We start from the raw sequence: 16,545 nt of genomic DNA on the forward strand, positions 1-16,545 counted from the left end.
GTGAGGTGGATGGATTATCTCGGCAAAGGAGAAGTGCTCACTAACACAGGTTTAGACAGATTTGTGAACAATATTGGAGAGAAAAAGGCTTTTTGTGTACATAGAATAAGTCTTAGGTCTTTGAGTTCAGCTCATGAAAAATGGGGGCAAAAACAAAAGTGTTGCGTTTATAATTTTGTTTAATGTAGTTTACAGTAGATCTAATCACAGTTAGAATTGAAAAGTGATGTGAAACATTGCCTTGATACATTTAGTTTACATTATATCTAAACACAAAACTCTAATATATTGCAGCTTACTGCTACTTAGATGTAATGACTGCATTTGTTCACATTTTGGCAGGTACAGAGAAATGCCTGTTGGTCCTGCCAGAAATCTAGGATCCTTGTTACTTTCTATGTTCTGAACTGACATTTTAACCACTTACCGACCACCCACCTTCGTTTTACGTCTGTACTTTGATGCTAAATACCTGGATTATGGCAGCAGATAGCTGCATAACCCCGGTATTTTTAAAAACGGCGGGTGATCGGCTTTCAGGTAAGGGTGGTCCCAGCGGCAGATTCGCCGCAGGATCACCCTTACAGTGCGGCAGAAGAAGTGACCCCCTCCCGCCGCGTCCCAGCCGTTTTCCTGGCAGCGGGGAAAACTATCCGGTCCCGGCTCCCCTTAGACAGGAAGTCGAGTGAGGGCAAGATGGCCCTCACTCGACTCTATGGTCTTGGAGGACCGGAGCAACGTCAAATGTTGTTGCCTAGCAACCGGCTTAAAGAACCGATTTTTTTTTAAACCATTTTTTTTTCTTTTTTTTAGTGTCCTTGTGAGATCTGAGGACTTTTTAACCCCAGATCTCACAATAAAGAGGTCCTGTCATGGCTATTTCTATTACAAGGAATGTTTACATTCCTTGTAATAGGAATAAAAATTATAAATTAAAAAAAAAAACTGTGTAAAAATCAAAAATAATAAATAAAATAAATAGGGGAAAAAAAATAAAAAAATGAAAGTGCCCTGTCCCCGTTAGCTCGCACGCAGAAGCGAATGCATATGCAAGTCCTGCCCACATATGTAAACGGTGTTCAAACCACACATGTGAGGTATCGCCGCGATCGTTAGAGCAAGAGCAATCATTTTAGTCCTAGACCTCCTCTATAACTCTAAGCTGGTAACCTATAGAAAATTTTAAAGTGTCACCTATGAGGATTTTTAAGTACCAAAGTTTGTCGCCATTTCGCGAGTGTGCGCAATTTTGAAACATGAAATGTTGGGTATCTATTTACTCGGCGTAACATTATCTTTTACATTATGGAAAAAAATTGGGCTAACTTTACTGATTTCTTATTTTTTAATTCAAAAAAGTAAATTTTTTCCAAAAAAATTGCATTTCGAATACCGCTGCGCAAATACGGTGTAATAGAAAATATTGCAACGATCTCCATTTTATTCTATAGGGTCTCTGAAAACAAAAATATAATGTTTGGGGGTTCTAAGTAGTTTTCTAGCAAAAAAAAAACTGATTTTAGCTTGTAAACACGAAGTGTCAAAAATAGGCCTGGTCGATAAGTGGTTAAACAGTGTTATCAGCCTTCCCAGTTCTTTTCTACAGGCTGCAGAGCACCACCCCGATGTTATAGAGATAAGGAGGGCAGTGGGTGTTCTATAATCCTAACACACTTCCTTTCCCAGGATGACAACGCTGATCCTCCATAGATAAAATACTGGGAATAGGCATTGTCTTCCTAGCACATGAAGTGTGTTGCTGGCAGTAGCTCAATATGAAAAATATAAAGAAAGAAATCTGACAAAAAAAAAAAATAATGCAGTCACCACATAGAAGGACAAGAGAGTTGCAATATATTAAACCTTTTGGGTTTAGATATGCTTTAAGTTCAAAGCCTAGCAGTTGATGCACCATAGAGCAAATTGCTGTCGTCATCAATTAGAAAAACATGTTAAGCATGGCCAGTTAATACATAATTTCCACTTCTATCTGGCCATAAGATAAAAAAGCTGATTTTCGTTCCATATTTCTGAACCTAATCACAAAGTTCCTTTTTAGATTACTATGTGATTTAGGAATTAATTTATATTAATCTAGGGAATTCACATTGTCTAAAATAGAGAATATTCAGATTAGAAAAAGGTTTCGGTGATATAGGCTCAGGACAAAAATTTATGTTGCCCAGAGATCACAAGGGAGGCATAATGGATGAAATTCTAAAAAAATAAATTAATTAATTAAAAAAGACTGTATCTGTCCGTTTTTATGAAGTGTATTCCACCATGATATTCAGTATTTAGTTACATAAGTACTAATACTGTTTCCATAAATGATTAAAAAAAATGTTTCAATCATACTAGTAGTACAAAAATCAAGAAGTCTTCTGCCAGTGCTAAAGATCAAGAATCTCTCACATAAGTTAATGTAGTCATCATAACCATATTTACTACTTCTGGGACAAATATCTCTAATACCTTGTACTTTAACCATTGACTTTCTTAGTAGATTGAATACACTAAATGTTAAATGCATTTACTTATGTAACCTGTCTATGAACGTTAAACTGAATGTTAAATTAAGCGTTTTTGCATGTTTTAGGCAAACCATGCTATATTGTTGTGTGCGGCAAGGTTATTCCAGCACTTGCTTTGTGTAAATTATATGAATGTGATATAGATCTATATATGTACTGTTTCTTAGCAGCAGCCTGTGGATGACTTTTAGTAGCATAGTTTTGTTTTATAATATTTTCCATGTCCTAAAGAAAGTTAACCTTCAGTATAATGAAATCTAATTATCCCTAATATTATTTTATAATTTAGTGTTTCAGTGTGTGTGTGTATATACATATATATATATATATATATATATATATATACTTTTCTCTCTAAATGTCTGTGCTTTAGCTCATAGCATTGCTGTGTTGATTCTGATTGCATTCGGTTGAATTTGCCCTTACAAGAGTATAGAACTGTGAAGAATTAACTGTAGGCTTTCTTTCACTTAATGCTTGAATTGGATTCATCTACCACTTCAGTTGATTTCTGCACTAAGGCTTTGACATGTTGTTCATTAACAGCTTGAGGGAGAAATGAGCATTCTTGAACTGCCATGTAACTAGTGAACTATCACTGGCTTCCAAGGTCGCCTAATAAATTCTGTAACACATCAATGTGCCTTGTCAGAAAAAGACATTAAAACAACTACTCCCCTGGACATTGTTCTATAGGCAGTCTTTTTATTGTTTTGTTTGGCTAAATAATAGATGTGACGGAGTTGTATTCTCCTATAATATGCAAGGCGGTAAAACAGCAATATTAGGAACACAGTAATATCAAATATAAAACACCTGCTGTAAATCCAGTACATAACTATTGCATTAAGAAAAATGTTTTCTTTGCTACTCATAACATTTTTACGGCTTTGTAAAAGTTTAGTTTTGGCTTTTTTATGTCAGTTTTAGGCGTACTTAGTGGTTACAAAATTGAACATCACCTAGAATGAAAATTGCAGCTGCCTCAAGACATTTGATTCTGTGGCAATTTTACTGCTCAGTAATAATTATGAATGCAGGAAGTAACGGGCCCTCAAGAGAAAATATGTGCCCTGGGACTAGGCCTTTTCTGTCATGGTGCTGAGCAGATGGAGATCTCCTGTACATACTGTCTGCAGTCATTCCTTCCATACTCCCCTCCGCCACACACTATCTGCAGTTATACCCTCTGCATTCACTTCCGCACATACTGCCACCAGTAATACCCTTTGAACTCCACTCCTGCACATGATGCCCACTGTTGCACATACTGCCACCAGTAATACCCTTTGAACTCCACACCTGCACATGATGCCCACTGTTGCACATGCTGCCACCAGTAATACCCCCTAAGTCCGCATTATGCCCACTCGCACTCTTCTGTTGCACATACTGCCTACTAAAAACTTCTCATTAAAAACATTATACATTCATACGAGTCCATATTAGCTATACTAAGGACCATTCTTACCCTTTTCCTAAAAGCTACATTTAATACATCATTTGCAAACTGTATTTTAAAAACAACAAATTTAAAATTTTTGTCATATATGAAAACTGAAAACATGGATAAATAGACCCAAATATTGATTGTATGAAAGTATAGTTGCACAGTTAGAAGTGAAGGGCCTATCAGTTGAATGTTATTTCCATAGGCATCTATAGACCTAGATCTTTAGATAAGCAGTAGACAGTTCACTTATTTTACAAGAAAAGATGTCTACATTATTTTTTCCAGTCACGTAAAAGCATTCCAACAGACTTTTCCATCATTATTATCATAACACCTAATTCTGACATAATTTTACCTATTGTTTCCAGAGTTGGTTTTTAAAACTGTTAACATCACTAAGTAGCCCAGTTATAGTCACATTATAGTCTTTCACATGTCCCCATGAGCGCAAAAACTAACAGCGCTAATGCAGCATAGTATACTTGCAAGCACATTACAGCTATCCTTTTAGTTATCCATGTTTAGGCATCTATATGTACAATAAATGGACATTTAGAGTTTATTGTAAAAAAAAAAAAAAAAAAAAAAAGCATTTCCCACATAAGCCCACTGCACTGACGTATTGGGACTAAACAGTAGGTTTATGAAAGAAACTGGATTACATTTGGCTAGTAGACCAATGCTCATTAAAGTGAGCAAGTTTAAAATTAATATACAAAGTATATTCCACGCGCCAAGGAATTAAAAAATATTTTTAAAATTAATAATATAAGATATAAAACTGACTCTATTTTAAAATATATATATAACTATAGCAGCCGCTGTATGTATGAGAATGAATTGAAGTATAAATGGTCTCAAGAAAGAGGTCAAATACAGCGCTTGCTTGAACTCTGGATAAATATATCAAAACATCAGATGACCATAAACTATCAAATAGAGGTCCACGAATTAATATTGTGAGTTAATGCAAAAATGTGTAAATCAGTGCAAACAACAAAATTATATCAGTGCAAATAGCAACACAATTATATATAATTGATACAATATATAGAGGGTAAAAACCTGTATTAAACATATATTAATACCTCTCTATAAATATCATAAAAATTGTATCATAAAAATCTCATAGAAAAACTCATAAAATAACTCATAAAAAAACCCCCAGTGTGAAAATTGATGACTGCTGTGCTGTTACTATTAAATATTATATGTGTGTATAAAAAAATATAGTATAAAACAATCACATATATATATATATATATAAAAATTCCTAGTGTTAAAGTGATCATAAACAAAGTCCATTCAATATAAGGTGACTACTGTGCTCAAAATTAATAAGTCCAATATTAAAGTGACTCCTCTGCTCAATATTGATGGGAGTAAAGAAATGTCCTTAATGGCAGATGTATCCTCAATTTCAGATTGTAAGTGGTTTATCCATCCAATAAATCCCTTTAGAAATAAGTGAAATGAAATCACTTACCAGATAAAGTGGGTTCTGTATGCCGTATGGCACCAGAACCTTTCAGACTTGTAAAGCCCTCTGGGCTTGGAGGATGTTGTCCCTCTGTGTGGCCCTCCGGGGTCCTAGGATATCTCTCTGCTCCGGGGTACTCAACTCCAATCCGTATGTGGGAGAAAGGAAAAAAGGCTCCAGATAGTGAAATACGTTTTAAAGAGTCTTTATTTCTCCAAAAATAGATTAAAATCACAAAAAACGGCAATCACTGGTGGTCTAGCGGTGTGAGTTGCTCGTCTTCCTCGCGGAATCCACGCTCCAGCAACTCACTTCCGGCTTGCGTTCCACCGTCGTGACGCAATGACGCTGTGCGGTCCAAGCTGACGCGTTTCATCACTTCCGGTGACGTCCTCAGAGCTCTGAGTTCTGAGTTCTTTTATGAGTTTTTCTTTGAGATTTTTATGATACAATTTTTATGATATTTATAGAGAGGTATTAATATATGTTTAATACAGGTTTTTACCCTCTATATATTGTATCAATTATATATAATTGTGTTGCTATTTGCACTGATATAATTTTGTTGCTGTTTGCACTGATTTACACATTTTTGCATTAACTCACAATATTAATTCGTGGACCTCTATTTGATAGTTTATGGTCATCTGATGTTTTGATATATTTATCCAGAGTTCAAGCAAGCGCTGTATTTGACCTCTTTCTTGAGATCATTTATACTTCAAAGTGAGCAAGTGCTTGCCTGTACATGGTTCACTTATTTTCCCATTACCCTTTGCTGCTGCAAGACTCCCCCGCTGCTTTGTTTGTCCACCTCAAACATTCAGGAAAGGGATATCCTATGTCTCTCTCTTTCTCTCCTTCTGCCTATAATACAGAGCTGGGTGACTGAGTAGATAAAAGAAGCCATGGAGAGGCATGGGAGCAGGCAGCTAAGGCTGATCGCCATTTCGCATTAACATTTCATTACCTTAGTCCTCTTTAAATTAAATGCAAGCAAAAATGGAATTCCCCATAATATGTTTACTTAGTTTCACAAATGCATACATATCAATTGCAAAATAAACTCCAAAGAGTAGATATTTGTTTTTCCTTCCATTTTTCATCAATTTACATAATTTCTAGGAAAGAGCTGACAATGCTGCAAGACCACTGCTAATATACCAGCAGTATTACCACCATCTCCACACATTGCTACAGCACACATCAGAGATTCTGTGGTTAAGTTAGCTGGCACCACTGAGCCGGAAGGAGCTGGTGCTTAGGAGTCCATGCCCCCATCCATCATTGTACCTATTAAAGAACAGGACCAGAATGGTCACATGACCATATAGGAAAAAGAAAAAGTATTTAAAAAGCATTTTACACCATTTAGGATATAATGCCAGCTTTCTGCTCTGCAAGCACTTCACTAGAATAAAGTTGACCAATAGCCTTCCCATATACTTTTTACAATACTCTTTTGTGCTCACCTATTCCCTTTAATAATTTCTCTGTAACTTTCTACAGTATACAACATAAAAAAATACACATTTGCAGTTTATACAACACGTGCAAATAAATTGAAAAACAATTTCTCAAGTGTGTTGTGTTCCTAAATATTATCACAATCTAGTCTTTTTTCAATCTAGTTTTTCCATGTAGTGGACTTGGCTAGATATCCGGGGCCCCCTATTCTAGAGGAGGCTTTCAAATTTTCATAAGAGCCCCTTGGATCTCCCCCACATCCACTGGACCAGGGATATAGGAATGAGGCCCTTGTCCTCATCAACATCCTAATGGATGTGGGTATCCACAGGGGAACTTATGAGAATCTAAAAGCCATCTTTAGAAAAAAAGGGGTCCCTAGATATTCATCCCTCTCTTGTACATGTTACTCATTAACAAAAAAATAGAAAAAGTAAAAAAGAAATATGGTAGAAAGAAGTCATTTATTAAAACCACCTTGAGAACCTGGGTGATGCCAATAACCAAATATGGTCAAGACATCACTCATATCCCCTCATGTTTACAAACTAAATATGGTGGAGAGCCATCATTTTGTAGTAGTAGTATTTTTTTTTTTGTCACTTTAAAATACTATATCGTACTGATGTGCAGTTTCATGTGCAGGTTTAAGGCATCCCCCAAGCATGCTGTAAAGAACTTATGTATTTTTAATAGTGCCCCTTAAGCCACATTAAATGATCCTCTTCTGGTTGCACAATAAAAAATGTTGTATTGATACATGTCCACCATTGCACTGCCGAGGCACCAATACCTTATATATATATATTGTTTTAAAGCTTGCAAATTGGCCTTGAAAAAGGCCAGTAAAGAGTTACAAGATGTTCAGAATGTGAAGATTCCAGTCTGGGTTCATGGCTCCTTTTGTGAACCAAACCCGGGTCAATTCACTCATCTGTACTCACTATATCTCTAAAGTGGTATCTTTTTTTGGAGGTAGCCAGCCAAACCTAATACCATTTATGCATTTGTGTAATTCTCTTTAGTTATCAGGCAGCAATTTTTTAAAGAAAATAGGAAAATTTGGTGAGTTTAAAGTCTAAAAAACTTCTGAAAGAGAATCTAATACAGAAAAACAGGATAAAAAAAGAAATAAATACATCCAAAGGCAGATATGTCACATCATTAACTTCCCATCATGCTAGGAATTGTATTTATGCCACTTTCGTGTATAATGGCATCAATATTCTTGTTTGAAGATACAGCATAAACAAATGAGATATGAATATCTGTCATAGTTCAGTTGTGAGAAAGAAACAAGAAATAATCATATTATACTGTTTCAATACACTTAGATCAAAATGTCAGTTCTTCTCATCTCACTGTGTGTCTTTAGCCTGTGCAGAGTAAATGAATTGTGCGTATGAGGTAGACATTGTTCCAGTGGTTGGCTACTAGCTATAGTGATTTTATTTTTTATTTTTTCAGTATTATTTAGGTAATAGGATGCAAATGTGAAGTGGAATGGCAATAAGGAATGTGCACCCTAAGTATTTCAGGGTATGATGACCTAAAATTATATTGAATGAAGTACAAACCTAGTTTCAATCAATATGTACCCATCATGGTTATTTACTCATCACATAAGCAATTTGTTCCCCTGCAAATGGTTTGGCCCTTCAATTTTCCTTTTACTTAGTCGACTTTAGACCACAATCAGAAAACTAGAAAAAATCAACTTTTTCTAATTTTATGGATCTGTGCCTTAAAAAGGATTTGAGAATGAATGTTTGTTTTTGGTTTTTGAAATTTTTTTGCAAGATGGCAATTAATTGAGGACTTAACTTAAAGAGGTAAGTTCTGGAGTCTAAAAGCTCTAAAGCTAGGTTCACATCTGTTCGGGAGATTGCCGATGCGGGTCCTCATCTGTTCCCAAAGCTGCAACCACCAATACTGAAAAACACAGGAGAAGTGTGCTGGCGCCATTAATCCTAATGGCATGCTGCACGCACTGGAAATCGCTCCCACACTGGGAACTGCACTGCAGTTGTGATTTCTGTGCGGGCTGGGAGTCCAAAAATTGACCTTTTCCCTGCATTTCAGGAGACATGGCAGCCTATTTAAACAAATGGGTTGTCGTGCCTGCACAAAACACCGCTTGTAGAGCAAGTCTTAAAGGCAGGCAGAAGAGCCAATGGCAAATTACCGGTATTGCCTGCAGTCTTTCTGCAGCAGATTTTTTTTCCCCATTAATGATTTACCATGCAATTTTCACACTTTTTTTTCTATGTGGAGGTAGCCATCTTTGTAAATGCTGGGTTTTACTTCTTCATGAGGTGAGGAGAAAAGCAAAGGGAACAAAGAGATGCACTGTGGTGACATCACCAAATCTCACTCCAGTTTTCCTAGACTAGAGTCAAACACTGCAGTACGTTAGATTTCACATGTAAGGTGATATAAGGTAATTTTTTAAGGTACTGCTTAGGCAAAATTAACATATATAAATGTTCCAAATAACATATCAAATCTTCATCTTTTGAGTTCAGTTCCACTTTAAAGAGAACTGGACAAATGGACTTATGCAAGATTATTTATTGTCGTCCTACATTGTTATAACTGTGCAGACTTACAAGAGATGTGTGTTTGAAAAGATATGCAAGTAATGGGGAAAATCTTAATCTTTTAGGAATAGTGTATATTCTTAGATGAGCTCACTTGTGACTGGTTCTCTGTGATTTGGGTTAAGCACCACAGCACCACTGGCTGGACAAGAACCTAAAACCCATGCACATACGTTTTTTTAAGTAGCTTTTTCAGTTAATGCTGTGAAAGCAAATATTGTTGGGGCCAGCAAGGCAGGTGATCTACAATATATAAAGGTTACAGATGTAATCTTAATTGCATCACTTATATTAAAATAAAGCTCTCCATATCGCGATTCGCTATTCAAACTCATTGAGAACATTATTAGACATGTTGATAAATGCAATCAAAAAATGCCCACATAAATCAGTGCCTAAAAAACAAAATATATTGTATATTTCAGCTTACCAATCCTTCTATGTGGTGGCTACATTTCACTTTCACTTTTTAGAGTCAGAACATTTTCAGCGAGCACAGAAAACACTTGTCATAAATGGTATGTCCTTGTCATTTAAGCAAGCCATAGATTATGCGATTTTCTTTCTTGCGACTACGGGTAATGGGAAAGAAAATTGTTCGATTGCCCACTCAACACAGCCAGTGTTGATGGGGGAATTCCTTCCGCAGAGCTATTGTGTTCTCCCAGAATGGGGGGGCACAGGGAGCCCTCCCTGCCAGGAGTACACAATGATTATTGCTAGCCGCTGGCAATGATCACATGCTAGGAATCTGACATGCTGGTTGTACCCAAGTTGATCAATGAGTCGACTTGGGTATAATCAGTCTGCCCATACATGGATCAAATCTCGGCTAGTCCCTGCTGAACCAGCCTAAGATTCAAACCATCTATGGCTTGTTTTACTGTGAGCCTAAGTGAAACCATAAACAATTATTATTATTATTATTATTATTATTATTATTATTATTATTCAGGATTTATATAACACCAACAGTTTGCACAGTGCTTTACAATATGAGGGAAGACAATACAGTTACAATACAATTCAATACAGGAGTAATTGGACGGCCCTGCTCGTTAGAGCTTACAATCTAGAAATCTCATCTTTATCATTTAACATAATAGTCCTACCATGTAAAAGAGAGAAAAGGAGTCTAGGAGAAATGATTAAAAGCCTTGTATGCATTAAGCCCAAGGCTATGGGCAACGCAGTGATGACATCATTGTTATTTTTACATAGTAATATATGGGTTGGAAAGGCATGTGGTGCACTCAAAACGGTCTGTGCACAAATTGTTACAGAATCGTTTATTCTTGCAAATACAAGAAGGAAGTTATGGTATATGATGAAACTACACTACTCTTGGTAGAAAATAGGGCTATAATATTATACCATATATAAACATTTTACGTTCATGTTTGCTGATTTGATTAGATATCAGATAAAGACCGGTATGTCAAGTAAGAAAGAAAACTAACATCACAAAAGCGACTTATATCTGTGTTTATTATTTTAATCATTCTTCTTGTAAAACAAAGGTTATATTTTGTGCATAGGACTATGTGCACTTTATGACAACTTCAATTTCTTATGTTTTCTAGGAAATGCTATATCCAGTGAGGTTAGACTTTGAATTCTTCATTATTAAAATCAGGGCAGCAAATGGCCTTTTGCTGTTGCTAATCATCTCACAAGTTATATTTTCATATTTTTTTAGAACCAGTTTGTGCAAACTGATGTGTTACTACCATAAGGATTTCTCTTTTTTGCCAAAGCTGGGTACACCTAATACAATGTTCACATTCTTCTTTTCGTTGGGAGGATTTCCTTTACCTTCCTGTCCTAGAGGCACAATATCAAATGAGAGATCCCCTCTTAAACAGTTGTCACTGGCACATGTTCCCATTGAAAGATTTCCCTTCACCTCCTTTTCCAGTGACAGCAGAGGTTCTCATTGTTCATCACTCCATCTAAAACAAAAAAAAGTTTTGTCTTTAGACATATGTAAGGAATACCTTCTTTTTTAACCTCTTGCCGACCACCCGCTGCAGATATACTGCGGAAAAGGTGGCTCAGCTGCGCGAATCGCCATACCTATATGTCGCCCTCGGGAGCGAGCGTGGGGGCGCATGCTCGGTGATTCACGAGAGGGGAAGCTGATCTGCAGAGCTGGTGGCCGCGATTGCCACTGGACACCCGCAATCACTCCCTGGGAAGACAGAACGGTAGTCTGCCGTTATAAAAACAGCAGACCGTTGTTCTGTCAACATTTAACACAGGGCTCCTGTGATCCTCCTGTTTAGGAACACAGGTCCCTGTGTTGATTCCATAAGCCCATCCCCCTTACAGTTTGAAAACAACACCTAGGCATACGCTTAACCCTTTGATCGCTCCTGGTGTTAACCCCTTCCCTGCCATTGTCATAACAGTACAGTAACAGTGCATATTTTTAGCACTGATTACTGTAGTAATGTCACTTGCCCCCCCAAAAATGTAAAAAATGTCAGTTAGGTGTCCGATCTGTCCGCCGCAATGTCGCAGTCACGCTAAAAATTGCTGATCGCCACCATTACTAATAAAAAAAATAAATAAACAAAAATGACATAAATCTTTCCCCTAGCTTGTAGACGTGAAAACTTTTGCGCAAACCAATCAGTATACACTTATTGTGATTTTTTTTACCAAAAATATGTGGCAGAATACAAATTGGCCTAAAATTATGAAAAAATTAGATTTTACATTTTTTTTATTGGGAATGTTATATAGCATAAAGTAAAAAAATATATTTTTTTTTTTTGTTTTGTTTTTTTCAGAATTGATGCTCTTTTATTTTTTATAGCGCAAAAAAAAAAAAAAAAATCACAGAGGTGATCAAATACCACCAAAAGAAAGCTCTACTTGTGGTAAAAAAAAAAGGGACATCAATTTTTTTTTGGGCACAGCATCACATGACCGCGCAATTGTCAGCTAAATGCAGTGCCGAATCGCAAAGAATGGCCTGGTCATTAAGGGGGTAAAGCCTTCCGGTCCTTAGGTGGTTAAACTTGTTTTTGGCATCAAGAGTACTGGGCAATAAATTTCTTCGCCAGGTTCCAGATGCCAAAACAACATACTGCCCTCTAGGCCTGGCAATTTCATCCATACTTACAGTAAAACTGGAATACTGCATTTATTGCTAACAAACACTTGCAGAACTTTCAATTTCATCTCAACTTGAACATTAGCCTCCAGCTTGGTGTATTATAGATGAGACTGAAAGCATTGCAAGAGCCTGTTGCATCTCGGCTTGAAAATCAGCCTCAAGTTTGGTGTATCGTAGATTAGAATAAAAGCATTGCAAGAGCCTGTTGCATCTCGGCTTGAAAATCAGCCTCAGGTTTGGTGTATCGTAGATTAGAATAAAAGCATTGCAAGAGACTGTTGCATCTCGACTCTAAAAGCAGCTTCAAGCTTAGTGTATTATAGATGAAAGTGAAAGCACTACAAGAGCCTGTTGTGTCTCAACTTGTAAATCAGCCTCTAGATTGGTGCACTATAGGTGAGATTGAAAGCATTGCAAAAGCCTCTTGCATCGCAGCTTGAAAATCAGCCTCCAGCTTGGTGTTCTATAAACAAGATGGAAAGCATTGCAAGAGCCTGTTGCATCGCAACTTGAAAATCAACTTCCAGCTTCGTATGCTATAGATGAAAGCATAGCTAAAAAATTGAAAGCATTGCAATAGTTTGTTGTATCATATTGCTGTTGACAACTGTATTGTACAGCTGAACTTTCTAAAGCTCCTGTTAATTATCTTGAATTAGATAGTTTGACGGAGATATAGTTGTCTAAGCCATCACAGTACAATTGCCTTGATGCATGACTAAAATGTCGTTTTGTAACATGTTGAGCAAAATGTTATTTTTTGAAAACATACATTTTATTAAACTCCTTGCTTTATTTGATCTCTTTTTTCTACTTGACAGGTCGGTGATCAAATCATAGAAATCAACGGGGAAAGCACACGAGACATGACACATGCTAGAGCAATAGAACTCATTAAATCTGGAGGAAGAAGAGTAAAGCTGTTACTAAAGCGTGGAACAGGGCAGGTCCCAGAGTATGGTGGGTTTTCACGCTCCTAATGTATTCTTTGCACATAAACTGTTGAAGAAATGTTCTTACTTTTTATGGAAATGCATTTTTAGCTCAGACTATAAATAATTTATGAGCGCCACAGATGAAAGCCTCCTAAGAAGTCGTTGTTCGTGTTGTACAAACACCCTTCACTAAATATTGGCATCTGAGTGTAACAGAGATTTAATCACTCTGCAGTTTGTACCTTGGTCCAGAGGATACTATTTTAGCATTTAGGAAAATCTTTATAAACTTAAGTTGCATATTTAGAAGAGATAATTCAGATAGGTAAATTAAGAAAAACTCAAACATGGGTGTCCAAAACCATGCAGTATTAGGCTGTACACAAAAAAAAACTAGTAATTACATACAAAAAAATAGTAATAGCAAGAAGATTGTAGAATTCCACTCAAAATTAGCCATTTGATTGTGTATAAAATGTAGCTAAGGTTGAACTCGAGGCAAATATTTAAAACAAAGATAAAATACATATAATTAAATATTTTACCCACTAAAGGATTTGTATTTCTGTCCATCTGTTTATGAAATGTTAGAAGTTCTGCCACACAGCACAGATTTTTCTCTAATGCAGTTAAGTAATACGGTCTTATCCCTGCTCCAGTTTGTGGCTAGACAATGAAAGAGAAGGAGCAGACTGATGAACTATGCTCACTGTCACTCTGCTCCCTCCTTCTGACAGCATATTTCTTGCTAGTACAAGAACACTGCAACAAAACAGTTTGGCTTTCTGTTCTGCTTCTCCCTCTCCCAGTCTTAACTCTGCTGTAGACAGGGTAGAGGTGTACCTAGGGTCTCCAGCGCCCTTGGCGAGGAGCTGTATTGGCGCCCCCCCCAGAGAAAGAGAGGGGGTTTGACAGAGAGAGGGGGGGTTGACAGAGAGAGAGTGAGATGGGGTTTGACAGAGATAGAGAGGGGGGGGGCTTGACAGAGAGAGAGAGAGGGGGTTTGACAGAGAGAGAGAGAGAGGCGGATTGACAGAAAGAGAGGGGGGTTTGACAGAGAGAGAGAGAGAGAGAGAGAGAGGGGGGGGGTTGACAGAATGAGAGAGAGGGGAAGGGTTTGACAGAGAGAGAGAGGGGGGGTTTGACACAAAGAGAGAGAGTTGTTGACAGAGATAGAGGGGGGGTTGACAGAGATAGAGGGGGGTTTGACAGAGAGAGAGAGAGAGAGAGAGAGAGAGAGAGAGAGAGAGGGGGTGACAGAGAGAGAGACGGGGTGACAGAGAGAGAGGGTGGGTGCCAGAGAGAGGGAGGGTGAGAGAGAGAGAGGGGGGTGAGAGAGAGATGGGGGGGTGACAGAGAGAGAAGGGGGGGTGACAGAGAGAGAAGGGGGGGTGACAGAGAGAGAGGGAGGGGTGACAGAGAGAGGGAGTGACAGAGAGAGAGAGAGAGGGGGGTGACAGAGAGAGAGAGAGAGTGGGGGGTGACAAAGAGAGAGGGAGGAGTGACAGAGAGAGAGAGGGGGGTGACAGAGAGAGAGAGAGAGGGGGTGACAGAGAGAGGGGGGTCCCCTGGTCAGCTTGGCCTGGGAGTGGAGAGGAGGTTGTATGAGTCTCGCTGGGCTTAGCAGCGGTACAGGCACCTCTGACAGCCCCAGTGCAGTCCTAATCCCCAGCCAGCCGCAGAGCTGGAGCCGATTGATGATGTCTTGGTCATGTGACTGCTGACCGGCTGCATGTGTTGGTGGAGACAGAGCTCCGGAGAGCCCGCACTGCCGCTGCCTGGAATGGACACAGGGCTCCGGGATTGGAGCCGCACGCTGCCTAGGGGCGCAGGCTTAGTGGAGGGTACAAAAATCTCTGCTAACACTGCCAATTTGTTTGCACCGCCCCCTCAGCCTGCACCCCTGGTGGGAGCCAGTCTGGCCAACCCCTTGGTACTCCCCTGAGAGAGGGTTGAAAGAGGTGGATCTTGGTCCCCAACAGTGACTGCATTTTCTAAGTAAATTTAAATATTTATTATTAAACGCAGAGCTATGTTTAGCTGGAGTTTTTTAAAAAAAATATGAGCCTGGGCTGCCTCTATGGTTATACAAGTTGACTGTCTTGCAGTGTTGCTAACCTCATGCAGCCTTTTTTTACTGATAAAACATGGAAGATTTACTGACAGAGCACATTTTTTTTCCGACAACCTAAAAAATGACAGAACTCCTATTAAAAACTAAGACAAACGATATTTAAACAGTATAAACACAATATAGAAACACTGACAATACCCAGAACAAGTAATTTGCCTGGTTTACACCTAAAAAGTCAACACACCATGACAAATTATCAGTTCCTAATATTACTCATTAAAGACAGCAAAAGGCTGTTTTTCCAGGCACAAAGTACTCCTGCTTCTGTATATCAAGCATGTCAAGTTCAAAGTAACTTTATAGCATCAAGTATAGTTGAGGTCCTTATTGTCAGGGCCTTAGACCTAAGGGAGTGATGGCAAACCTTGGCACCCCAGATGTTTTGCAACTACATTTCCCATGATGCTCAACTACACTGCAGTGTGCATGAGCGTCATGGGAAATGTAGTTCCAAAACATCTGGGGTGCCAAGATTTGCCATCACTGACCTAAGGTATAAGCACTCATTATTCATTGTGTCAGGCAGTCTCCCAATAACTGATGCATCAGATGGTATGTATCACCACATTTTAGCTGATAATGTATAAGGCACTAGATAAACATTCCAAACCCGCCCTTGTGCCCAATACCATGATCGTTGCACTCAATCTATGGTATTGTCACAAGTGCATCTGAAATTCATCTAGCTGTGTATGCATCTGTAATGTTCATCCAATCATCACTGTCTCTGACAATTGCTCATCATATAGTATGGCTACTAACTAAAGAGGACATTTTAAAATCTTAAAGAGCAATTATTGCATGTAAAAAAAAATTTT

The 16,545-nt window shown here is 38.2% G+C and overlaps 1 protein-coding gene across 10 annotated transcripts in view; it reads left to right on the top strand.

Annotated features, from left to right (window-relative positions):
- MAGI2 (membrane associated guanylate kinase, WW and PDZ domain containing 2) overlaps positions 1–16,545 on the top strand; it is a 1,130,869-nt gene that overhangs the window by 1,071,757 nt on the left and 42,567 nt on the right. For all 10 annotated transcript variants that reach the window (XR_014225193.1, XM_082255142.1, XM_082255141.1 and 7 more), the window contains one exon: positions 13,480–13,618. Coding sequence is in view for 9 of the 10 variants with exons in the window: in XM_082255142.1 (XP_082111268.1) it covers positions 13,480–13,618 (139 nt within the window). In the remaining variant the exon portion in view is untranslated. The remainder of the gene's footprint in view (positions 1–13,479; positions 13,619–16,545) is intronic.

Source organism: Pelophylax lessonae (genome assembly GCF_965119305.1).
Source record: "Pelophylax lessonae genome assembly, chromosome: 4".
NCBI lineage: Eukaryota > Metazoa > Chordata > Amphibia > Anura > Ranidae > Pelophylax > Pelophylax lessonae.